The following is a 26,947-nucleotide window of genomic DNA, read 5'->3' on the forward strand; positions in this document are numbered from 1 at the left end:
AGATTACTAGGGAAGATTTTTTGAATTGTCCTATTTTGATGTGACCACCATCAAATAACACTTAAATGGACTTGGAAATAAGAGGCACTCATATGGATAATGCTTTTACAGAAGTCTTTTGCATGTCAGCACTATGGAAGTTTTTGTGATCAAAAAGGTTTTGTTTCACTGGTCACTGTTGTCTCCCACCTGTTAATCTTATCCAGGTCAGGTGACAACATATTAATTCTGAATTAGCTAGTGTATAAGGTCTGAATTTTGTTCCTTTGTCACTGGGTGGTGGGACAGGAAATATTTCATCCGCTCTAAGGACTGCTGTTACAAAGTTAACATGTCAGGAAATATTGGCAAAAAAATAAACAAACAGCCTGGATTTAACTTACAAGATAGTGCCTGCTATTCACTATTAGGAAGACTTATAAAACAGGAAATATTTAAAATCTCTTTAACAATTCACATTGGCTTATATATGATGCAGAAGAGGTGGTTTGTTCTTTATTGTACAACCTATTCGTTGTGGTGGCTGAGGAGGCAAGAGGAATGTTCGTCTTAAATACTGTCTTCTCTGCACTGAAAGATAATGATCAATAAGTAGATATAAGATCCTTGAGGGACTGATGACTGCCAAGGCAGTAAAAGACTGGGAGAAAGCAAGCTGCGTTATCACTACATATCAGGAAAAGCACTTGCAAGCTGTGGAGTGTAAACCCGAAGTACCACCAACAAAAAAAGCCTCATGGAAGGGTGGAGGCTGGTGCATGAATACAGGAGTTGTACGCATCCACCATGTGATATGGGCAAGGCAGATGTTGTATGAATTGAGTGTAATTCTGGGTTTATGAGTATACATGTGGATTTATCCTAATTAAGCAGAAATCCCTGTCCTTTGGAGGAATTAGATTAATTTTTTTCCTTAACAACTAGATATCTCTCTACAAGTTTCATCCCTCCATACTAGTACAAACCTACGTTTTCTCTCTGTGCCACAGCTTGAGTTCTCTGAAGCCTTTCTTTGCCTCCTCCCCAGCTGTTTTGGTCTCGTCAGGATTTACCTGTCTTTGTCTCCAAAATATGTGACTTAATACTTTTTAATAGATAAATAATCGGGCAGATTCTGTTCAGTTACTTTTCAACTGCTGAAAATGCCTCTGTGTCCAATGGGGAAACTATTTTTCCATCAGTCATCCTCTACTGTGTCATGGAAAATTGCTGTCACTACTCACTAACACAGGACAGCAAGTAACTATAGACCATGCTGTTCCCTTCAGTTTTACAAAGCTATCTGTGGTGCTTGGGACTATAGCCCTTAACTGGATTTAAAATTGAGACCTAATTTAGAAAAAAGGTGAAAAACTGAATGTCCTCAGTACACTGTTCAAGTCTGTTATGTCACGCCTGTCCCCTGAAACGCCCAAACGGTACTTCAGAAACAGATACAGTACTTTCTCATAAAACCTTTAAGACTTCTAAGTTGGCTGTCTTGTGCCTGACCTGTTTTTATCCAAATTGTTTAGACAGTGATGATAATGGAAGGCATGTAACAGCTCCAGATCTTTACTTTGTATTTAATATATGTGATCTGTGGAGGTAATTAGGAACAAATAAAATAGGCAAATACTTCAGCTGAAATCCTGGATAGATATCATTATATGTGTTTGGTAAACTTTATCTTAGTTCCCTTTTTATTTTGTAGTTAGAAAAGAAGCATAGTAGTTGGTCTTAAAAGTTGTTGTTGTTGGGGTTTTGTTTGGTGTTTTTTAAGACAAAAACCTAATCTTTTATTTTCATTATGCGTTTGTTTGGAATACTTGCTTTGTAACACTCTTGAAATCATGTCCATAATGACTTCAAATGGATCATAAATTTATTTTTAATCTTGCTTTCATTAACACAATGTTTTCTCAAGTCAGTAAAAATCTTTGAGCTGCAAATATAAAGAAATTGTTTAATTTGCATTCACTAAAGATCGTGTATTCTAAAGTATTGCTTTTTCGCAAATAGGGAACATAAAGATGCTCGGTAGGAGCAAAACTTAATAAATGCAGACAAATCGGGACAGAACTAAAATTAACAGACCTGGAAAGAGAGAAAATGTGCATTACCAGCTACAACATGCATTAAGGGTTGTTGACAATAGCTAATTGTCCTGGAATGCCAGTGGGAGTGTAGTTGCCCGAGAAAGGAACTGTGCCAAATCATCTTCAGGTTTTGTGAGTGCAGTTACTGTTGATACCACAGGACTCTGGGCTTTGTGTTTCCAGGCGCAGACCTTACACGTAGGCCTTTCCTCACATCAGCTGTCCCAGCTGTCAGCTACACCACATTTATTCAAGTGCTTCTTACCTGTCAAGTGTGTCATGCTCACTCCTTGCAGTTGCACCTGGATGTGGGGGCTTGTATTTCAGGTTTTGACATCCTTGGAGTCATGCAGGTAAGCAAGGAATCCACATCTTTCAAAGGATTGTTTTACAAGGCAGTTGCTTCTAGATAACAAGTCTTAAAATGCTAAGTGGGATGATACTTCTCTCATGTGTAACTCCGAGGTTTCAGTCATTTCAGTCAAGGGAGAATCTGTCTCCTACAGTGGCCCCCCAGCTCTCTCCAGTGTTATTGGTGTTAGTTTGGTCTCTAAAAATTGTCAGGTGCTCATGAAATTGAGCACCTGAATATCCTATAATGCTTTAACTTAATGCCCTGTAGGTTGCAAACACCTGTCTTCAAAAAAAAAAAAAAAAAAAAAATCTTTAAATGTAGCATAACTGACACTGTCAGTTGGGTTGGCTTTTCAACCTGGAAACAGAACTGTAATTCTGCAAGCAAAATGGAAGATGAGAAACAATACACTTAAAACATTTAGAAGAATGTACCATCAAACTAGTCTTGCTATGGTCGAAATCCTAAGCCCACGCTGATCTTAAACATTCTTACAAAGAATTCAGGTTTGATACTAGACCATTTAAATTTGAAGATGTAAATTAAATTTTGAAGCATTTGCTTCACTTTATGTGGCATGAGCAAATACGCTTAAGTTTTGGCTCCAATGGATTCCTGAGATTTTACTGAGGTAAAGTGAGGAGATGTGCTTTGGAAGGGCTTAATTAAATTAATTGTGACACAGTTCCTGCTTCCCAGCAACCAAGCAATGTCTTCTTCTGGTTTTGTTTTTAAATCACTCTTAAAAATAATTGAAATATGTATGTCTTACCTAATCAGTGAGCAGTAACTCGTGTGTAAAGTTTTGGTTAGCAGTATTAGAAATTATGTTTGGCTAGTTTAAAATGTCCTGTACAACTAAATTGATTTTATTTTTTTTTACCTCCTCTTCCCTGCCCCAGAATAGTGGATCTGAGGTGTCTGCTTCTATGTTCTTTTTAGTTATTTACTGGCTTCAAAGCTTCCAGAATTTCACAAAATGTAAACAATTGCCCAAGTGTAGATTCTTTTGCCTGCTGTTTTGACAGTGTACTGAGGACTCCGCTGGCAGTGCTGATTTGATTTTAAGTTTACACTACGTGATTCGAACCCACCTAAGATAATTCATGCTGGAGTAATTGATACAAGGCTGGGAAATCATCCAGTTCTTGAAATTTTAGTAGCTTGGTATAATAGAAACTTTGCCAGGGATATGCAGAGTGCCAGCTTGCTATGTGCAATGTATGCTTTCAGCATAGCTGACTGAAAGAAAGAAATATTTTTCAGGTAACAGCGAAACTCAGTCTCTGTATTGTTCCAGGTATGAGAACATTTGAACTGTCTTTGCTGCTCAAAAGCTCAGCAAGCTTCCTTTAAAAAACTGATGATGTGTTCAGTTAGTTTTCAGGGCTGCTATTTAAAATCCTGTTATATAGTGAAATGAGCTTAAATGAGCTCCCCTTCAGCCGCTCTTCAGCTAAGCTGGCACAACTTCCAAAACAGACATTTGGGACTTGAGGAAAATGAGAGAAATAGCAGTTCTTCTGCCTTTATGTGGTAGAATCTTTTACTGTAGGTTAGGTGTTCTTGTTAGTAACGTGTATGTCCTGCTAAGAAATTAAGGCACTTGATAGATACCTGCTGCTATGAGCCTGGGGCAAGGAGGGTTTCATGCAGTTTTCAAACAGAGTTTTTGTTTCCTTCTGAAAGGATACACCTTTCATAAAGGAAGAAATATTGTCCATTAAACAACTTTCAAAATTATTACCAATGTTACTTTTTCTTTATAAGTATTTGGCCTACACTCAGTAAAACCAGTTCTGTTAAAGGTTTGTCTATCAGTTTTAGTTCTGCAGTGAAACCAATACTGAAGTTATGTTATGCCACTGTAAATACTTCTATTCCTGTGTAACTGTCACAGAGGGTTGAATTAGTTTTAGCTGCAGTTAAGGAATTGTTAAATATTTTTGTTGACAATCATTCATACTGTAATAGGATTCTGGTAACGCTTTCTTTAAAAAGAAACAATAGTAATAGAAGAAGGGATCTGGGAGGAAAAAGAGCAAATTAATGCATAGTAAGTTACTGAAGTGGCTCTGGGAGGAGAAAGAGCATATTGATGCAGAGTAAATTACTAAATTAAAGGGGAAAAAAATTGACCAGTAGTCCATTGTAAAGTCTCCTTGCACAGGTCCTAAGGTAAAAGAAAAATACCGTGTGTTTTAACCTGCTTATGATAGGCCATCACCTGTCGAGGCAGTGCTGGCTTTTTTGCCCCTTTTTAAATTATATATAATTCTTCTGGGTAGGTTTCAGGAATAGGAAGAAAATTTATAAAAACCATGTCATGTTGCCAAGGAAATTAGGACATTTAAAATGTAGGAGATGGCAGAAAGAGTAAACTGCTTGGATCTTACTGAACAAGAATAATGCTTGCTTCCTTTTAAATTCCTGTAAAATCTGTTGCTGATAAATGAAAAAGAGAAATGAAAGACAAGCACAATGAAATTGGGAGAGCATATAATCCTTCAGCCAAAAGCACCTGCTGTTCCTTTCACAGACTTGACCGTCACGTCAGTAATAACTGTTAAAGCTTTCTCTTGTACAGACTTTTGCATTAATAAAATTGTACTATTAAGTTTAATATAAACCTTTTCTGTTGTGCTTATCGTTTAGCGGCCAGTGCAGTCTTTTGGACAGACAGCAAAAAGGTCGAAGGTACAGTAGACTTGTGTGCTGGCATGCTAAGGAAGCCCTTCATGCTTGCTAAAGCTTTGTTACTTTGTGAAAAGTGCCTTTAGTTTTATTTTTTGGCATTGAAGCTTTGTTTTATTCTGTTGGGTTTTTGTCTTGCCTAGTTGTCTGCTTTTGTGGTTTGCCTTTATATTTTTGGTGGCTTTTTATTGTTATGGAGAGAAACACTTTCCCAAAGATTTTATTTACTTTCCATTAGATTTGCTCTATTTTGCTGACAGTGCCTTCAAAAGCTGCAATTGCTTGGGTATTTTCATCCTAAAGGAAATTATTTATTCTATTGAAATATTAAAAATGCAGTTTTCAGCCATTTTGTTTTACATAAAATGAATGGAAAAATAACGGCTTATGGTATATTTATATAATTTTTTTAATAAGCCATAGTTTTTAATTTTACATACTTTCCTTTAGTCAAACACAAAGTTAAAGTTAGTTCGGAGCCTTGCTGTTTGTGAAGAATATCCACCACCTCCCACAGCTGAAATATCACAGGACCTCCAGGTAAAAATCACGTTACTGAAGTTTCTGAAACAATTTCAAGTAACTTACTTTTCAAAAGATAATCTTTTGGGTATTCTTTTAATATGCAGCCACCATATGATTTTAAGTGTCATTTAATTCAGCTTTAATAGAGGTGATAGTATCAGACAAAGAATCGGCTGCTTTGTTTTTCTGAACTGTAATGGTTGACAGCTGGGGGACAAGAAGGGCTTTTGTTAGTTTTAACTTTCTAGTGTTGCAGTGCATTTGAGGCAGCCCTAAACTGCTTAAATGCTGTCTGCCTTCAGTTACACAGAAAAATGATGATTAATATGCAGCATAATTTATCAGCTTCTTATATTTAGAAAATCTTAACAGTTGTAAGTTCTGGTGTTTTAACTGAATTCCTCCCTGTTAGTCATAATTACTGGTAGTTTTATTAACACATGCCTGAGGTATGTCTGAAGACTAATCTATTAAGATGATATAATACACTTGAAGTTTCTAAATGCTGGACAAAATATGTAAAAATACTCTAGAGATTTTAAAACAAAATCTAGTTTTCCTGACTTTACTTTCATACCTATCTGTATTTTTAAAGCAAAATACTATTACTGGTTTTAGTACTGTGTGTGAATAAGGGGCATTAAAATGCTTTTCTTTTTTGCACTCCTAAGGAAATGAAATGGTCCTTAGCAATTAATCATAAAGCATGTTGACTTTGCTGTTATTTGAAAAGCTTCTAAACTGTCTTTTTGTGAAAAGTCTCACTTTTCTTAACAAGCAGAGGGAAGCAGTAGAATAGCAGGTGTGAGGGGGCTTTGCTGGAGGGCGTGGTAATTCAGTTTTGGGGAGGGAGATAGGTTGAGAACTCATGTAGGTATTTGTGAGGCTAATTAAAATTTTGTAAGATTGAACCACAGAGTATCTAGTTTGGTTTTTTTTTCTTCCTTGGGAAAACTGAGAAAATAATATTTTTCATAGTCCTTCACTAGTATACCAGTATTTGAAGAATTGACTAGACAAATTCTGAAACTGGGTCTGCTAATTTGATGAAAATCTAAGTCTTAGATGGTTTAGGCTGCAGAGTAAGAGGTTAAGAGACAACAGAAAAGCTAATGCTATTTACAGTGACTTACAGCTCTGTTGTAATGTTTTGCATAAGATTAACAAAATTGACTGAGAGATCTACTTCAGCAGTAGGGTTTAACTTTTCAGTCACTGTATCTAATTACGGGAAGAGAGAATCCTGATTTGGTGGGCTGTTCACCCACAGTGTATTTCAAACATAAGAGACGTTAGGATTTTAAAAACCTCCCTCACTATACAACACTATGTATTTAATGGTTTGAAGTCAGGCATTTATAATAAGTGTTATCTGCAGATGGCATTTGTTACCGTCTCCTCTGGGAATCTTTCCTTAGCTGTGTACTGCAAGGTCCTTCTTGAAAAGGAATTATTGCAGCAGAAGAGATGTAAAGGCCAATTCTATGGAATGAACTGAACGGTGTGAAAATGTAAGTTTGTATGAGGGGAATACCATAAACCAGATTGTGTATTAAGAAACAAAATCAGATCTAGCTGCGAGTGTGACTTTTCTTTAGAAGCAGTAATCTAGAAGAATGGCTTATGAATCCCAGTAACTATGCAAATGTTTGAGAGCACAAATTTAATTCTTCCCTGTGGAGTGGAGAAATGCATGTTGAAGAGAAGTTGGAAGTAGGAATTTGTTACAAGTTCTGATGCTGGAGTGTACATCCAATGGAGTACAGGCCTTCCATGACCCTCCGTAACAACTCATACAGGCAGTTTCTGCAACCGTTTTGCTTTCTTTGCCAAAGAATCTTTGGGAATGGTACAGAAGATTTCTTCTGTAGGTACTAATCAGCTGCTGGCTGCCTCAAGCCCCGCACTTCGAAGTGTGATGTGTGTGCATTAATTGTGCTTGGGATGTGTGGGAGGTCCAGTGGCTAGGTGAAGTGAGAGGCCGTCTTGCACAGCCCTCCCTGGCAGCATGAGAATAACCTCTGTCATGGTTTCCCATTGCTGGAAAAGTCACTGCTTTGTTGTATCAGTGACTGCAACTGAAAAATGCCTTCCAGTTTTGTGTTAGTACTTCAGATGGATTTTAGAAGGTAGGAAGAATGAAATTCAGGATAATGTTGCTGATACTACTTGAAGAATGCCAGTTTTTAATGATTAGTGTTGGTCTTGATAGGATGAAAAATATATATACTTAACTAGTAACTGGTGTGAGTTTTGGGATAACTCTACAGTCTTGCCTGTGACTGTTTATTAGTCATACTTTCCACGCTAGTATGTACAGCAGCTCTCAGCAAGGTAAAACTCCAAGGCATGTACGGGTGTAGAAGTCACTTAGCAAGTCACTGTTGCCACTGCTGGCTGCTTCCTATCAGGCGGCTATCATGAAAGAGGTTGTCAGACCAGAGAAATTGTCTCAAGCAGATCAATTTATTTCCTGAGTTACTTGTGTATATTTTCTTGAGCACAATTGCAACATGAATAAAGATCCTGTTCCTTGCTAAGAAACCCTACCTAAGAGCTCACAAATTTTTAAGCCTTAATTGTTAAAAAGTACCGGCAGCCCTTTACTAACAGGTGTGTGACGGTAAGAGTTTATGCAGGAGGAAGAATGTAACTCTTTTATTTGATCTTTTATCTTTGTATATACACTAACTCTATATTATCTTGCTGTCCTTTGTCTAAATGTTAGGTGCTGGGGTCATTCTGATTCTGTATGCTCTAATAGAAAGTACAAACACTAGCAAAGGATGATCCATTTCAGTTTTTTTTTTAAGGAAGGGCTGTTGTCATATGAATGACAGTTGTTAATATGGGTAACAAGTAAATAAACCTTCAAAAGATTGAACTTTTTCTTCTTTAGCAAAATTAAGCAACTGAAGGGAGGGGGGGGGAGAAGACCAGAGACTGTAATGTTAGTTTATACCGACGCGTGTAAATTCAGGTTGGTTTTGCAGATTTCTGGTAAAAAGCCAAGACTCCAGGATGTGGGGCCTTTGAGTAATATTCTGTCATGCTTCCTGACTCTTGCATTTTTAAGTGTTTTAAGCTGGAGGAATTTATTTTTTTTGTTGTTGTTGTTTGTTTTGATGGTTTTGCTGTTTCTTTGGCTTTCTCTTGTTTAAGCAGGGTTTGGTAACAATTTCTTCTGCTGCAGTGAGGATTTCAGATAGGTGATCTGAGTTACCGCAAGCAGGCTGTTAAATCAGTATGCCAGCAGAGACCTGCTACAAACAGGGTGGGATTAAAAGAATTTGAGGGGAGTAGAAGTTACAAGATTTTTCGGCAATTTTCCAGTCAAGTAGGTCATATTTAATTAGATGCTATGGTTTTTATAAAAGCATGAAATCACAAGAAAGTGCCCTTTGGTACACAGTTCTGTTGTATCACACTTTGAAATAGAATTTGTGGTAGTAGAACTGGCTGTTCAGATGGCTGTTCCTTTTTTAGCTTTTCTTGGGAAAAGTATGGAAATAATTACTTGCTGAAATCCTTTGACTAAACTATTGCCGTATGGTTTTACTTCAGATGAGTTTATGTTATGTAGTCAATCAGTGTTCTAGTGAAGGAAAATCAGACTATGAAAGTTTCCGTAACTTACTGGTAGTTTTGTAGAGTATTAGTAAAAAATGGAAAAAAAACATACTGGTGGATCCAAATGAGAAATCATTTCTTAATGAGAGAAACACGTTTCTTTCTCTTTCAAATAATGGTTATGCAGCTACAGGTGAACAGTAGGTGTAATGTGCTTTGTAGTGACAATGAAATTGCTCATTTGAATTGTATTCAGGTTTATGAAGTGAGGAATGCAAAGATTTAGCCAAATGAATTCTCAAGGCTAGGAAGTACTTATTCAAAAAAGTTCATTATTAGTAATTGGTAATGTTTTTTATCAGACCTGGTTATAGATAATGTCATAAAAGCTGAGAAGTCTTCACACTTGCAGTGCTCTTTTGCAGGGTGTTAATGAATAAGTTTAATTGGAACATTTGGGGGGGGGGGACTTAATGAAAGGGAGAGCTGGTAACATGATCAGCTAAACTTTTTTGCTCATTTGAAAAAGTTATTACTACAAAAATGTGTATTGAAACTAGGTTTTAACCCTAACCTCATTAGTATAGGGTTCCCGTTGGCCAGCTCTGAAGGTACCAAGGTAGAGAGAGCAGTTTGTTTTGTTAGGGCAGGGAGGAGCATTACTGCAGGTTGTGCCAGGATGCATTTGCATGTAAAACAGTATTTAGCCTTGGTGAATCCTTGCTATATTTAACTTTGGCCAGCTTACATCAGTGAGATCAGGTCTGTGGAATGACACATGAGAAGCCTAGAGCAGGTGCCTGGATAGGTGTAAGAACAGGAAGGAAGAGTGAGGGCTTGCATGGGAAAGGGTTAGGTGCAAGTCAGAAGAGTGACAGGCAAGAATGGATGAGGGCCAGGTTCTTTGGGTTGGGAAGGATCAGATGTTCTCGGGTGGGGAGGTGATAGCATCAACTCAGTTGGCATCTGGGGGAACAAAATTGACATTTGAGGATGTTCAAGATAAAAGGTAATGGGGAATCTTGCTCTTGCAGGACTTTGCCACTTCTCGTAGAGTCATTCAGATACATGGTGTCTCCATCTCCCCCTATCTCCTCTGTTTTTGCTGTCTGGAATATGTTAGTCCTTCACTGACAATCTTGTTAAAGAGTTAAAGAGGCATGAAAAACAAATTACAGTTTTTCACTGTTTAGTGGACCGTTATGTCACTATAATGTCAAAGGGAAGTTATTTTTTTGCTGTATTTGGGAAACTGGTTTTAGGATAGTTCACTTGTATAAAAACAGTTTCTGAGATGACTACACACAGAACTACTCTACCAAAATACACAGAAAATTAAGAATCTAAGCCTTGATGACAGTAAGGTTTGCAAATTTTGCCATATATTGTACTGTAAATATTTCCCTTTACTCTGGATCTGGGAATGTTGCTCTGCCTTAAGTTGAAACATTTAGTTTATTTTTTTTTCTTCTTGATGTAAATCAAATCAAAACTTGAAACAAGATTTTATAGTCAAGCAAGATTTTTATACTCAAGAATTGTGAATAATGGGAAAAAAGGCATCATGGATGATGCATTCCTTAAACTTTAGAAGCTGTAGAAAATCTCTGTGTCTGAAAAACTAGAATATTTTCAGATGTGTATCAAATAAGATACTTTGGATTCATTTTGAAATAGCATTCAAAGCCTGGAAGTGTGTGTAAATTCTAAAATGTGTATGGGACTTTCTATGCCTTCTCTAGAGTTTTTGATTTACTGATAATTTTGTGATTGCATAAAGTACATGTGGGATCAGAAAGACTGAAGGCAATTATTTTCCTTGTTACTTCATTATTTTGCAGGTAATATGGTACAAAACAGTTCTCCTACAGGTATTTGAAATAATTTCCATCATGACTGATTTTTACTTTTGACAGGAGAAAATTCAGATCCAGTTGTCAGAGTCTTTTGAAAAAGAAGAGCCTGCAAAAGATGAATCAGAAAAGGAAAAATCCAGTGATAAACTGTCCAGAAAAATGTTATCAAGAGGTTTGGTCTCTCACTGTACTTTTAAATGTACTGTGTTAATGAAGAATATTTAGAGAAAATACTGTTTGGTTCCAGATCGTCATTGCACAAACATGGCTTTTTAGCTGGAGAGGGAATTGGTCCCAGAGGACATGGTGCTTTCGAGGCTTCATCAAACACATGTATTCCAGCAAATGCTTTTTCCTTTCTTGCTGGTCTAGCTATACAGGCCAGCATAAAAGCAGTTGTGTCACCTCAGTTGTGTCCAGGTGATCTTTGGAAAACTGACTGTACCTCGTCAGTATCCTCGACTTTGTTTTTATAGGATTTCTGAAACTTAAGTGAGAGAGACAACTACATTTGTACTTTTTCTGACCTTTATTCAGCAGAAGCCAATATTCTTGTTCAGTTATTTATAAAAGCTTCTAGATACTATCAAAAGTAAAATAAAGTTTTGGAGCAAGGGTGCAACTATGTAAGTAAAAATGACAAGTATTATGTTCTGATTTTTAATATTTCTGCATTCTGGATTGAGGAACTATTCAATCTGCTGAAAAACTTTGGTTTTAAACCTGATATAGAACTGTAAAATTAATGATGGAAGCCTGTCTCTGTCTGTTACCTAATGCCTCCTCAAGGTAGAAGACTATGCATTTAAGCTGGCAAATCATTGTACAGCTCTTGCTTTAAATAAAGGATCCAGAATGTTTGTCTAAACATCTTCAATCAGCCAGTGTGTAGGAAATACCTTAAAAGCTAGAATTCCTTTTGAGACGGGCAACACTTGTCCATCTCGTGTCCTTCAATTCCATAAGACCTTCCTCATGTGGCATTTCAGTGCATCTTCTCCCAGCTGACAGCCAGGTATTTGTGAAATAAAAAGCACTGGGATGTAGAACTTAAATGCATTTATAAGTCTTTGAAATAATACTTTGAAAAGATAGGGCGTTCTTTCAGAGCTGATTTGCTCGACCTTTAAAGTACCCACTTTCTAAAATTAAGAAGGAAAAAAAAACCCACCCCAAACCCTATCCACCCTAAAAAAATACCCAGCATGTTAGGTAATAACGAGGACTTGAAAGCAAAGTGACGAAATGCCTAAGGTAGAGGTAGGTGTTCTGAATTCACCCAGTATCTCCTCTGGAAGTTAATTACTTCCCAGTTTAGGATGTGCCAAAATAGAAAATGATGAAATTTAAGCATCAGTCTTACAGTAATTATAACTAAATTATTGCTCACTTGCAAATTAGGAAAATTAAAGTTAATAATTATTCAATCTTAAAGTTGTTTTACCAGGCATACCCCTTTCTTCTTCTTCTTCTTCTTCCTCTCCTCAGAATCAAACGTAACACAAACCATAAATGCTCAAACTTGCTTGGTTTCATTTATACTCCATTGATAACGTATGGGCAGGATTGATAGCATAACAAGCTCTGCAGATAAAGGAACCCACTAGTATTAGGGAACTAGAGATTCCCTGTCCTCAGGTGGACTTTCTCCAGGAGAAAACTAGGTCTCATTTTTGAAGACTGGGCACTTTGGTCACCCAGTTTCCCGCTATGCCAAGAGGCTGCTCTGCTGGCACTGTTGCTTCTAATGAAAAAGCCTGCATAGCTTCTTTCTCCACTGAATCCTACCCTTCTGCGTGCAGTAGTCCTCTCATTGCTAACAGAAGCAGGTTTGCAATGACTGATTTCTGTACTGACTGCAAAAAGACCTGGAACAGCTAGGACCTAGGCATAAGTTTGAGCTGTACCCAACTTGTGACTAGGTTAACATCTAAGTAGTTCTTGGAAGAAGTAGAGTTCCACAAATATTGTTAAAACATTTACAGCTTTGAATTTGAAGACCTGGAACTCTGGAAGGTGCTCATGTAAGGGAAGATTTGGTGTTGAATCATCTCTTATCAGTGACAGATTTTAGAGAAGAAAATGTAACTTTGAATACTTTGTTTTGCTGAAACCAGAAAAGAGGCAGAAGGTTGTGAGACTTCTTTTTGAAAACTTCTGAACCTTATGTTGTGAAAACAAAGCCCAGCAGAATAAGGGTTTTGAATAATACAAAATAACATTTATGAATTAAACTGTTACATTCTGAATTACAGTATTTCTTTGGGCAACATCCAGTAATTCTGTAGATCAGCTTCTGGTCCACTGAAGTGTATACAACAATGCAGTGTAGTGTATTGAGAAAAATTGGAAGGTTGATGGAAATCAGGTGACTCAAGGTGATACACTGCTTCAAAATATTTAGTAATTCGTTGATAGATTGGCAATAGTGTTACTGAAGATTTTGCTTCCATGTTAACCTTGAAGGAGGGGGTTTGGGGGTAATGTTGTTGGGTTTTCTGTTTTGTTTTTTACTTGTGAGTCTTTTCCCTAAAAATGCAAGTGTTTAATTTGGGGAATAACATGCCTAATAGTTACATAGTATTGATCCATACATAGTATGTTCATAACTGGAAAAAAATAGTATTAGTGTCTTTTCAAAGTGTAATTTTGCTCTCTTCCCCCTCACCCTTAGATTCCAGCCAAGAGTATACAGATTCCACTGGTATAGATCTTCATGAATTTTTAGTAAATACATTAAAAAACAATCCCAGGTAAGCAATGGTAATGTCAACTTCCTGGTTTTCTTCTTCTTGTTGCCTGAGGTGTCACACAACCTAGTTGGTTGGGGTTTTTTTTGTTTTGTTTTAAGCTGTACCATATAGCCATAGTTGCAGATACACATCTTCACTCTGCACATCAGAAACCAAATCTACCCTCATTCAAGTCCATCAGTTGTTAGCAATAGAGTTGACATGGTTCTGCTGCTTTGAGGTTTGTGGTATGTTGCTATCTTGTTTGTTCTTTTCCTCCATGAGGTTTCATACTAGGTCTGTGGCTATACATACAAGGCAAGAAATTGATTTGGTGGGATTGTGCTGCTATCACAGAAGTTATTTCACTGCTATTTGTTACTCATTCATATTACAGTTACAATTTCCAATGTGTTAATTTATTGGGATTCCATTTTCTTGGCAAAAAAAATTAAAGTGAGCTATGATAGGAGGCCAATGTTATTTTGTCCTATCAAGTAAAGTCAGAAAGCACAGACCTCTGCTAGGCTCTTATGTTGTTCCTATTTGAAGTCATAAAGTGTCCTAGTGAAAATAAGAAATTGTAGATGAAGGTCTGCTGTGGGTTTACATGCACAGTAACTGGGAAGCTTAGGTTATCTGATGTGTGCAAATTGTGAACTGTGTGACAGTCAATTTCATTAGACGTTAATAATTTATTGGAACTGGCATCAGCGTTAAGACTAATGTTCATTTCTATCACCTTCAGTTTTAGCTCTTCTGTATTCTCTTAATATCTCATAACATTGCAGTGTGTGCCAGCTTTTAACCCCTTGGCTGTTGATATGTTGTAGTAGTGCCTCCTGTTATCAGTACTCTGTCACTCTGTGTCTCAGTGATTCCGTGATGTGCTTCACAATCCAAGGGCCAGTTCAGGCCTCTGCAAATCTCACCCATGCTAACTGACAAGAAACAACCTAGTCACTGCTTTTCCTTCTTCCTGAGATGGTCTTCTCAATGACTGCACTTTCTTTTGAGCCTACTGGGCAGAGATTGCTTGGTGAATCTTTGTATTTCTGATTTCTGAGATGAGAACAGCATGCTTTACTGGGCAGGTTAAGTACAATAGAGCTTAGTGAAAAATTAGTACTTTGTCCTGAAAAAAACCTGCATTTGACACCTGGTAGTCCTGTTTACAGTCTGCCGTCAACCCTTGATCACAGATCTTACCTGTGTATTCTTAAGATGAATACAACTGCAGTTATTGGAGTGTCTCATATGTGAGTTGCTGTGTTTTTATTTTCAGGGACAGAATGATGCTGCTGAAATTAGAACAGGAAATTTTAGATTTCATTGGTAATAATGAGTAAGTACTGTACTCCTATAGGAAAAAAGAATTCAAGAGCGTTCCTGTTTATTAAATCAAGCTACTATTCCTTTCTTCCAGAGTTCCAAGAAAAAAGTTTCCCCCAATGACATCTTACCATAGAATGCTGTTGCACAGGGTAGCTGCTTACTTCGGATTAGAGCACAACGTGGACCAGAGCGGGAAGTCAGTCATAGTAAATAAAACTAGCAATACAAGAATGTAAGTGTAAAAGTCTTGAAAAAACTTTCTGATGCATAAATTTAACACCTGGGATATATTATGCAATGATGCTGCACCTGTAGCAGCAGGGGTCTATCTACTCACGGGGAACCATGCATCAAGGAGACATAGTTGCAAGATCTTTACCATTCATGTTCAGGTGCTGCGTAGTAATGTGATCTGTTTCGTTTTTAAACTCTGGGGGAAAAAGGATGCTACCTGTTAATTAAGAATTCTTGTGGCTTTTCCTGCAGAGGTACATTGCTAACTTTGTTTCTGTGGAATATGAATTTATATCAACTATTTATGTGTTTAAAGAGTTATACCAGTAAAGTGCGCAAAGTACATTATTTGTTTCTTTTGGAAAGCAGAATCAGCTCTTAACTTAGAACAGGGTCATTTCTGATTTGGTGAAGGGAGAGGGCAAGACTTGCACAACTTTGGCTTTTGTAAAATCTACTGTAAAAATCTACTGGGAAAATTCAGGCATTGAAGTCTTTTGTTGGAATGATGTTGCTTACAGATCTCACGTGGCCTTACAAAATAAGCATAGCAGGGAAGACAGACATCTCATCAGTGGAAGTGTCAACAAGGTTAACAAGTCATGGCATGCTACTCTACTGTGAGGGCTGGGGAGCTTTTGGAGAAACCACTAGGCAAATCCATATTACAAAAAAAGTAGCATGGGGGGGCCACGGCAACTCCAAAAGCTATGTGTTGTTTTCATTCGAAGGACCCAGCTTTTCTCTCTGTTCTCTGCACTTGCTCTGTCTCCTCATTCTCTCTTAAAGACAAAGGACTAATACGTTGGTGTATTTATGCCACCTGGTTTCTAGTTTTAACTTAAAAGCATTTACCTTGACACCATTATTTTTTTGAAGTACTCTATGATTTGAACGTGAAAATAGCACCTGCATCCTAATCCCAGTCTCTGTGTACACTCTCCATAGCTTTGGGAGAAAAAAATCTGATTGTCTACCCTAACTTTAGAGTCAGTAGAACCAAAATGACATGCCACGCTGGAAATTTGCTTCAGTAAACAGTTTCTTCCTCAAAAGTTTCTAGAAAAATACAGAGAGCCTTAATATATGTTAAATACCTTACATATTCCTGTATGTGTTTTTGCTTTGGCTATACATGCTCGATAAACTGACTTGTAAAGCCGTACATTTCGACTCTGTTGCCTTTGCATCTACCAGTCTCTCTAGACTGAAGCTTCACTCTAGCACTTCAAATGTGGAATAAGAACTATTAAAAGATGATTTCTTCTTTTTTATGCATTTTTTTATTCTAGGCTGTATTTAAATAGCTTATGGCCTCTGGAAGCCCCCTATAGGTGTAGTTACTAATTAGCAGGCATTTCATCTAACCTGCAGACATTAAGATTCTTAATGTTTTCAGTATTCTTATTTTAAATCGCTTTGGATATAAAATAAGAATTTAGAAAGAAAACCTTGGAGATCTGCTCCATGTTGAATAAAACCAAACTTACCTTTTCCTCATAGGCAGATTCCCGGCTCCTTCGCCGATCAGTGATGTTACTGACATCAACAACCCAGTGCATACTGGGACGTCTCAGTGGAGTGGGAAGTTGGTGATTGCAGGGCAGTAAATTCAGGGACCTTTAAAAGAAAGAGGTAAGACAGTCTAAAGGTTCTGTGAAATGCCTGCTAATTATGTTTGGGCATCCAGTAACTAATAGTTAGGGTTGGCTGTTTTATAGAGAAAGATCTCCTGACTCTACACAGATGTCCTGGGTAACGAATAAAGAAAGAGAAATAGAGAAGAGTAAAAATATGTTTTGTCTTTTATTAGACAAATATTTCCTGATTGTCTGAGAACTTCTTTTACAATAGTAATATTTTTGTTGTCTTAGGTACTCGGTATCTGTTTTTAATAGCAAGAGTTTGCAAAATATCTCATTTTCTTTCACAAAGTAGATAAAATAGCCAAACAATATATATATATATCTGTTGCTTCATCCTCTCACTGATCTTATGAAGCCCTTGCTTGCCTGCATTGTACTGTTCTTCTCTTGCTTATTTCTACTTAGTTTTGGTTTAGAAGTTCATAAGTTTCAATGCTTTCTCCTCTATCTTCTTATCTTCTGTTTTCCCTTGAAATGAATTCTGGGATATTACAGCTCTAGCAGAAAGCACCTATCTTCACTTCCATGCATGCCCAATATCCATTGCATGGCACCAGTCTGGATTCAAGAGCACTTCTGATTCCCCAATGGCATGTGGTTTGCTTGCCACCTTAATTGGAAATTGAAGCAAAAGCTTTGAAGGAGGAAGAGATTTTAAAAGCAGGTTTGTTATGTCTCAGGAACAGGACTTGTCAGGGCTACACATCATCTTACATTTTTGGTACCTTTTCCATTGCCTGGACAACCAAAGCCTGTCAATTCAGTTAGAGTATTAAGTATATGTAATGTTAATCTTGAGTATATTTCAGTTTGCTCCGCTGTGTGTAAGTTTGTTTACAAAACCATAAATACTTTCTTTCTAACAACTTTCCACAGACCTGACCAAAAGTTTTGTGAGCATATAAAGGATGAGAAGGGTGATGATTTCCAGAAGCGGTACATCCTTAAAAGAGATAACTCTAGTTTAGACAAAGATGACAACCAGGTAAAATATGTATGGGTTATTGCCTTGCACTGGCTGTATTTGACTGTGTATTTATACTTTTTCTGTAGAAGTTGACACTGTATCACTTAATTTAGATGAGAATACGATTAAAAGATGACAGAAGAAGTAAATCCATAGAAGAACGTGAAGAAGAGTATCAGAGAGCTAGAGAAAGAATATTTGCACAAGATGTATGTATCAAAGAAAATCTTTTGGTGTTTTGTATGAATACTTCACACACATATGTGCATCTGTGGTTTTGGTTAAATGATACCTCTTTCTGGGAAACTTTCTGTTTTCTGAAGGCGATTGAGTAGATAAGAATCACTAGTGTGGCCTGAGTGAGTTTTAAACGACACCGAAGTTAATGAGAAATCTTCTGTTTTCTCTGAGCACTACTGCATGAAACTCTAGCAACCTTCAGGAATTATTTTGGTGCATTATCTAGCATTACCTATTTCAATGAATTATTTTGCCCCATACTGAAATTTAATTTAGAGTTTTGATACTGCAGTCATTTCAGTTGTTGCTCAGCACAGCCTATTTAAAACAAACAAAAAAAAGCAAAATGTTGGGGGTTTTTCCTCACTTGTGTCTATGGCTGGTGACAGTAAAACGATTTTGAGTTCCCATATGTGAAATTTCAGTCAGAAATCTGGAAGTCTAGTCTCTTAACTGGAGTTATCAAACAGGGTAACATTGTAAACTATAATTCAATCACAAGTAGTGATTATATTTAATCATTTTGAGTGAAACAATACAAATAGGTCTTCAAAAATATGCATTACTTCTAATAATCCACTTTCTGACACTTATCTGGAGCTCTTACACATCTAAAACCAGGTTCTTGTTCTGAAGAAAGAGTAATGAGCTCTGAGAGGCTAATTTGCTATATCCAGGTATTTTCCCAGAGCGCTTTTTTGTTGTTTTGTTCACCTTAGTTACAAACAAAAAGAACAGACTTTTGAATGTAAAATAACCTTTTCTTTTTGCGTACTCATTTATCGTGTATTTTACCCTGCAGAGCTTTGTACCAAGTGTTGAAAGTCACAGTCAAGGACAACATAATTGACATTAATAATAGCCTTTTTGATTGTATATTTTCTCTGCTTTTTAGTATATGTGTACTTGTACCCAAAGAATTCAGTGTAATTATTGCAGTAGCCAGCGTCATCTTCTGTTTCACACTTTCAAGCGGAAGACAAGGCAACTCAGGTGATGTTAACAGACTTGCGAAGTCACGCATCAGCTGGAAATTACAGGAGGCAGCGAAAGCCCAATGGAGTAATTGTAACTTCAGAAAAACATGGATATAAAAAAAAATGGTCAGCATTGTAACTGTTCTAATGCTAACTCTTATTTCCTGCAGATGGGCCTTTTTATATTATCTTCTTTTTCCCATAACATGGAAATTATCCACCAAAGAGGTTAAGTTTTCAGGCAGCTTAATATAAGGAGGGTGCTGTAAAAGTCCGTGTATAGCACAAAAGACTCCAAATTGCAGCATGTTTTGTTACTGCACTGTAGTTGGGGGTTCTAGATGCCATTCATATTAATTTCTACACTTCTTTGCCCCTCAGTCCCTGTGTTCCCAAGAGAATTATTTCACTGATAAAAGGTAAGAAAATTTGCAGTTTAATTCTGTTTCATTTTTCTATTTTCTTAATAAATATTAAGCTATCTTATTAAAATGTCAACAGAATCCAGGAGGAAGAAACTAATAGTACACAACAAAGACGACAGATACTTAGGTATTTGATGCTTTCTTTAAAAAAAAAATAAAATCCCAAAGTATTCTGCATGCATTTCACCTTTTCTTTTCTTTCTTTTTTTTTTCTTTTTTTTTCTTTTCCCTTATTTTGCAATTGATGCTTGTGCTAAAAGTTTAGTTTATAACTTACAGAATCAATAAGGAAACATCAGGGAGATCAGCCAACAGCCATCAGAGCAGTACTGAGAATGAGCTGAAGTATTGTGAACCCCGTCCCTGGAGCAGCACCGACTCTGATAGCTCCATCCGCAATCTGAAGCCAGCTGTAACGAAAGCCAGCAGCTTCAGTGGGATATCAGTTCTGACAAGAGGAGATAGTTCTGGAAGCAGCAAAAGCACAGGCAGGCTGTCTAAGACAGGTATAATAAAATCTGTACGAATACATAGTTACATAGCAGTGAAATAACTGGTGGTTTGATACTTGATGCGTGTTGCAGATGTGTACGTATGTAGAGGCTTCCGTCCCGTAGGTGCTCCGTGTATACAACTCCCGCTGGATACAGTGGGTGCTGCTTATACAGAACGACTACAGCCCTAACCCTGTAGTGCCTAACTGCCTTGGAGAGCAAGAGCTCAGGTAACAAATGAGATGAAGACTTTTCACTTTGGAAGTAGAATTTTAAAGCCCGTTAAAGATGGTGTTAAGCTAAATGCATTTTATCTCATACGAAGGATTTGAAACTGGTTATCAACAGAAGTACTTTATATGAAATACAAATTTAGAGTTCAACTCCTTAGTTTCAGCATGGCAAAGCCGCGTTGTGCAGTCTTGGGAAACTGTGCGCTGCTGTCCTACTAGCTGGGGAAAAGCAGCACTATGGGTTGTTAGTTATATTTATTGTGATATCTTTCAGTGCCAATGTTAAATCTAAAGGAATACGGCTAAAAAGCTTACATCATTTTTAGATTGCTGAAAAATCAGATCACTGGAACTAAGCGTACTGTTTAATTGTAAGATTCTTAAATGTTGGGGGAAAATGCTCATTTTGTAAGAGTCTGGGTTTCAAAGATGTGTTAACTTGTGATTAATTTCAAAACAAAATCTCCGAAAATATGGATATAAATCTTCTGTGGGTCAAAAATGAAATTTAGTAAATATTTGTATTCCAAATGCCAGTGTAATTTGACCCTATAGGTGTAATCATGGTTGTGAGGAATTTTGAGGCTTGTAATACACGGATGGGTTACAGATGCACTACTTCAGAATTTGAAGTAGAACTGTAAAAAAAAACAATATTATTGCTTGCTTGTATTATGCTTGGCTTTGATCATATTTATACAACGTCTGTCTCATGAGGACCTGTTTAAATTTTTTGCTTTCCCTTAAACCACCACTACCTTATAGGTATATCACCACACTTCTTTATCTTAATGCGGTAAAACAGTTACAAGTTCTGTTTTCCTTTGTATACTTGTATAAAAAAATACATTCCAAGGTACTTCTGCATGTGCTGTAAAATGATGCCCTCACATTGAGTTATTTCATTTAGCAATGTAGTAATACTATGTGGCACAGCTTGAAAAGAAACTACAACCTGACAATAGTGTATATGTAAAATACGTTCTTACAAACCTGTTTTCTAAATTGTAAGAACAGAAATGGATTCTTAAAATTTTTCTGGAAACTTTATTTTGGCATCCTGAGAGTTAACATTCAACGTTCAGAATTGCCTGTTTGATGGTTGTTGCTTCACTGCAGTTACAGGTTGTGGTGATTTTGCTGCATGTGTTGAAACTTGGTTTTGTTTGTTCGTTTTGATTGAGGATGTAATTGGCTTTAATTATGATGGCTTCAGTCTAATTTCTCTACATAATCTAGAAGTGGATACACTTGTAAACAAATCTAATCAAAGTAAATCTGGTCAGGTGAAGATGGTTTTACAGAGCTGGGGATATGCTTTTTTGCCCAGTTTACAATTAATAGCTTTGTATTCACTTCATCTAGCAACAAAAAAAAGGTTAATAGCCATCCACAAATGCTTCAAGCTGTACTGTCTTTTCATACGTAAAAGTAAAAGGGTTACAATTAAAAATTTTTATGAAGGGCTGCAAAGTAACAGTAGATAAATTCCATCGCAGCCCTTTTTGAGTCTTGCTTTCTCTTCTAGATTGTATAGAGGCTGCTAATGAAGAGTTCTTAAACAACTATATTCTGTTTCCAAGTACTGCAAGTATCATAGCAAAGACTTAATAAAAAGTGTGATGAACTGTCTACCTAAAGATCTAGGTATACAGTGATCTAGGAACAGTGCAGTTCTACAGACCTCTTCATGTTGGACTTTTGGAATATTGCTTTTAGCTGCATGCATTGGCTTTCAGAACGCTCAGGGTCTGGTTCTCCACTGCCTTGCAATGTCTGTAGTCGCTCATATCTGTAAAATGATTATAGCTTTCAATCAGCTATTTTATACTCACTTTGAATCGTTGCATAAAACTAGGCTAAAGCTACCATATTACTTTAATGTTTTCCAGCTATATTCTTGATTTTGGTCTGAAAATTGTCAGAGGAAGAAAAAAATAGTTTGAGGTTTATTAGTATTCTGCCGTTTATCCAGCAGGTGAGTCAGAGAAGATCTCTGACATCTAGTAGCAAAAAGAAAATGGTCGTTGCTTGCATGCAGGCTGTCTAAAGAGCATGTGAATTTAGCTAGCATACCTGAAGGGCCGCTGCAGCAGCATTACCCTGTGGCCGGCACGTACGCTGTAGTTGTAGGCTGTGTATGTGTGTTCATCGCTTCAGCGTATCCAGTTGGTACATACGTGCGTGCATCATTTTGGAGTAAGTGACCAGTCGCTTACATGAATTGCAGATGGACTGAAGGTTAGCACATGTGCATATGTACGGGCATGTATTTTTTTGTCCAGAAAATCAGAGCTAGATATGAAAGCCTCACTTGACAGTGCAAAGCAGTGCTGAATTGACCCTTGGTTCACAGAAGAAATCTTGTAACGGTATTCCAGGGGACTGGAAGGGGGAGTTCATTGAAAAGGCCACTGTTTAATAATGTACTTAACGCTGAGCTTTAAGGGTAAGCATTTACAAGTATATATTTTACGTGAGCATGATGTTTCTGTCTCTAGGTAAAAACAATTTCTCATTACTCCTTTCCTAGGTTCAGAGTCTTCTAGTAGTGTAGGGTCATCCACGGGTTCTCTTTCTCACACCCAGCAGCCTCTTCCAGTGCCAGCTCTAAGCCAGCCTTCTCATGGCACACCCGCCGTCTATCCAACTGTCAGCACTAGTAACTCTCTTTCCTTTGATGGTGGCATAAGCGGGCAAGTGGCACCTACTAGCACTAGCTTCTTTTTGCTTCCCTTGGAAGCGGCAGGCATACCGCCTGGCAGTATTCTGATCAACCCTCAAACAGGTTGGTACACGCTTGTGGATGTTTTTGTTACAATTAAGAACTTGGAGAAAAATGCACGAGTGTTTACATAAGACTGAATGTCAGTATTGTTCTTTTTTTTTCTTTTTTTTTTTTTTTGTGGTTGTGTTTGTTCAGTGCTCTTAATTTAAAAAGAAAGCATGACTCTAGGATCAAAGGAATAAGTAAACTCACTTGATTCTCTCTAGTAAAGTTTTAACTTACATGTGAAATTTTAATGAGTGACTTGCGCAAAATATGAAAACGCTATGATTTATTATCCAGAACACAGAGTAACTTTGTTTTGGCTTTGTCTGGGAGGGGGCAAAGTCTTTCACAGTGCTACTATGAAACAGTTTCAGTGAGGGGACAGAGCCTGAAGGAGTATTTATATTGGCTTGAAAGAGTTTATCATCCTTCGTTTTGTTTGTTACATGTCTTTATGCTTGTGACGCTGACTTAATGCAAGCGAAAGAAATAAGTATGAGATTACATGGTATTTCTAAACTTCTGTCAGTTTAAAACAGAATTAAATAAATATTGGTGTAATTGGCCAAAACTGGTATTTTTAATAAGCAGTAGGAAATTGATAGTTCGTAATGTAGACACAAGTAGGTGTGCAACTACTTGTTTGGATTAAATGACTAGTTAGTGTTCTCTGGGGAAAATTTTACTTCATTGTAGACATAAAGAAATCCTGAAAGTTTTAATTTGCCTTTTATTTATTTATTGACCATATTCTTTCAAAAATTATTATATACTTAGTTTAAAGATTTGTTTTCCTTCTATAAAAAAATACTTTGGGATATATTTCCCAGCATTCGGTAGGTGGACTTTGTTGTTTGAATATAACTGCATTTGATGCTTTAAACTAAATTTTTCTCGATTGGGGTTGTTAAAATGATCAGTTACTATTTCTTTTCTGTAACTAAAAAGTTTAACATTGAAAGAGGTAAATTTCTTTTCCTTTATCTAAATTGGTTGCTGTTGTATACAAAATTTTGAGATTTTTTTAAATTAATGATTCTGCATTTTAAGATTTCTCTTAAATGCCTTTACTGTATACATGAATAGTTGAAGCCAGTCTTGCTAAAAAGTTCATTACAAATACTAGCTATAGCATCTAATTTTCATAGATAGCCATTGCATTTGGAAGAGGATGCATTTGCCATCTTAGATCTAGGTTCTGGACAACAGAACTATTACCTTAGGTTTTGTAGTTCTAAAGTGTTCGTTGTGCATCTTACACGTGGTTTTTCCATTGTGTGTGGTGACCATCTGAAGACAAATATGAGAACAAGTTTTGCTAGAAGAGTAAGTGGGTTCAGGGTTTGTGTAGACTAGAGAGATTACTTTGTACTCTGTATTAAATATCAGGAATGTTGGCTGTCATTTTTCATATTACGAGTTTATAGCATGACCACGCTTAAAATCTTTAGTGTTACTGTACAGCAAAACAGATGTTGCAGGCACTGAAACAATACCATCAGCTTGACAGTAATTTCATGTAAAACATGATAAGAGTTTTCTCATTTCAAAAATAGTGGGTTTTGAGTCATCTTCATTTCAGTTAAGTGCTTGTCAGTATTTTGCATGTGGTTAGTTTCACTTTCTTCCTCCTGTACTGTTGGTCATTTTCCCTGTTACATTGATGGGACTTCCACATAGCAACAGGGAAGGGCAGAGAAACAAATGGCGTTTGTGGAAGTTTTTCATCGGAAAGCATCTTGTCCTTGCACTTCCCTTAGAAAAAGCAGCAGGATTGTAGACTTAACTCTGACATTAATTAAAATTAGCCTGATCTTCAAATTGTGATCCTGTCTACATTTTATCCATTTTCAATGTATTTAAACCAGTCATTAACAGTCTTTCATAACAAAATTTTTAATGTCCGATGAGTGTCTAATGGAAGACAAAGTACACTTCCAGAGTAAGGAATATCCAGGTTCTGATAAACTTCTGACTTAGAATGTACTCAAATCATTATAGTCTATAATTGTTCATCTGGCTTTATTGTTCCAAATGACAGTCAAGAGTTCATAAAAACATAGAGTAGTTCCTCAGCATTTCTTGACAGAGCATCCTCATGACCTTAGGTCAACAGAGTCATTCTTATCATTAGCTGCAGACAGTAATTTGGAAAAGACAGTTCTTACTCAGCCACTAAACAGAAACAATTAAGCTCCTGTGATTGCCAGAAAACGGTAGAAGGAAATGAGAAAATCTGATTCCCTATTTATATGGACATTCCCAATTCTTGAGCATTAAAGAGAAATCTGTTAAGCTGAATTGAATATAGCTTGATCACCTGCAGTCTTGCTGTAGTTTATTTTTGCAAGTCTGTTCATGCTTCCTGCCTGTACCTTGCATTGATTGCCTCAGTCCGTCCTTCAGTAACTTTTACGGTTTTCTGTTGGCCAGTTGCATTTAAATTGATGGGACGAAGAAGCCTGAAGGAGCATTGGTCTGCTTTGACAGGACCCTGGCTAGGGTGCAGAGGCTTTAGTCTTAGTTTATACCTTTCTGGAAAGAATCTTGGACAAGAAAATATTTATAGCATAGGAGAGAAAAATTTACATTGGTATTTGGACCTTAATGATTGGAACAAGCCAATGCAAGACACTTTTCATTAAGTAGCTAGACGCAAGTCCTTATTAGCTGATCTGTTGTTCCTTTGATTCATTTTGCTTTTTCCCCAACCCAGGCACCAGAATTTTGTTTATAATTTACGTAGTTTTTAAAGTATTTGCATTTAAGCTCTGCTGTGTTCTGATTGGTGTTCAAACTGATTAAAGGAGATTCATGTAATTGCCTTTTTAAAAGTCCTTGAAATAGTTTTTTTAGTAGGGTTTTCCTTTTATTATGCCTGCCCTTTTCAATCCCCTTAATTAAAAATGAGTTTTCAAGACAAGCAGGGTACAGTAAATATTTGTGTTCGCTAATTAGAGTGGGGTATCTTTGTTTGCCTTAAATGTTGTGGGGTTTAACTGCATGTAGTTTGTCAAATAAGGCTTGTTTAGTCATTGCCATTATAAATGTAGTTGTGGGGGTTTGGCATGAATGTTACTTTAAACAGTATGACTTTCACTTATTTTCAAATGTTATTTTATCACGTTGCCTACTGTAAATACATGTGTCTTAATTTTCTGCAGGCTTAGATGATGCAGCTGGTTGTCATGTGGCTGTGTTTGTTCTCTTTCGACTTTCCAGGTCAGCCATTCCTTAACCCAGATGGCACTCCAGTTGTGTACAACCCTCCTATGCCTCAGCAACCTGTTAGGACCCAAGTGCCTGGACCTCCTCAACAGCCACCTCTTCCCACGCCACCTCAGCAACAGCCAGCAGCTAATCACATCCTCTCACAGGTGCACATGTCAAACACATGATGCTTGTATTGATGACTTGATACTGCCAGACTGCTGTCTGGTAGCAAGGGAGCAGTAGGTTTGTTCTCTTGAAACGTATGTGAAGAAGTAATAGATGTGGGTAACGACTTTTTCTCCCACACTTCTCAGAACTACCAGTTCTGCTACTAACTGAATGGGGTAGGCAGCTTTTTCTTAAAAAATATAAAGATATCTTACTGTGAAAATGTTATGGTATCAAGAACATATCATGCTTAGAAAACATACCTATACTCTGGGAAAAAGATTCTGCTTTCATCAGTAGTCACACTGGTGTGGTTTCCCCTGGCATTAACAGTAATGCAGTCAACAGTCTAGGAAGGGAGTTAGTCCAACAAAAATCTTTGTTTTCTTGTCTTAAGATTTTCTTGTTTAAGCCAGATGAGTTCTTGGGCTG

General features: G+C 37.0%; 1 protein-coding gene across 15 annotated transcripts in view; it reads left to right on the top strand.

Annotated features, from left to right (window-relative positions):
* The window catches only part of R3HDM1 (R3H domain containing 1), an 87,658-nt gene that overhangs the window by 37,297 nt on the left and 23,414 nt on the right, over positions 1 to 26,947 (top strand). For 8 of the 15 annotated variants that reach the window (XM_056349515.1, XM_056349520.1, XM_056349526.1 and 5 more), the window contains 13 exons: positions 5,089 to 5,130; positions 5,578 to 5,667; positions 11,139 to 11,250; positions 13,753 to 13,831; positions 15,096 to 15,155; positions 15,237 to 15,377; positions 17,902 to 18,010; positions 18,106 to 18,201; positions 19,591 to 19,628; positions 19,711 to 19,761; positions 19,914 to 20,140; positions 22,895 to 23,149; positions 26,357 to 26,511. In XM_056349515.1, coding sequence (XP_056205490.1) covers positions 5,089 to 5,130; positions 5,578 to 5,667; positions 11,139 to 11,250; positions 13,753 to 13,831; positions 15,096 to 15,155; positions 15,237 to 15,377; positions 17,902 to 18,010; positions 18,106 to 18,201; positions 19,591 to 19,628; positions 19,711 to 19,761; positions 19,914 to 20,140; positions 22,895 to 23,149; positions 26,357 to 26,511 — 1,455 coding nt within the window. The remainder of the gene's footprint in view (positions 1 to 5,088; positions 5,131 to 5,577; positions 5,668 to 11,138; positions 11,251 to 13,752; positions 13,832 to 15,095; positions 15,156 to 15,236; positions 15,378 to 17,901; positions 18,011 to 18,105; positions 18,202 to 19,590; positions 19,629 to 19,710; positions 19,762 to 19,913; positions 20,141 to 22,894; positions 23,150 to 26,356; positions 26,512 to 26,947) is intronic. The other 7 variants (XM_056349527.1, XM_056349522.1, XM_056349523.1 and 4 more) reach the window with 7 other exon arrangements.

Source organism: Falco biarmicus, chromosome 8, assembly GCF_023638135.1.
Source record: "Falco biarmicus isolate bFalBia1 chromosome 8, bFalBia1.pri, whole genome shotgun sequence".
In the NCBI taxonomy this organism is placed as follows: Eukaryota; Metazoa; Chordata; class Aves; order Falconiformes; family Falconidae; genus Falco; species Falco biarmicus.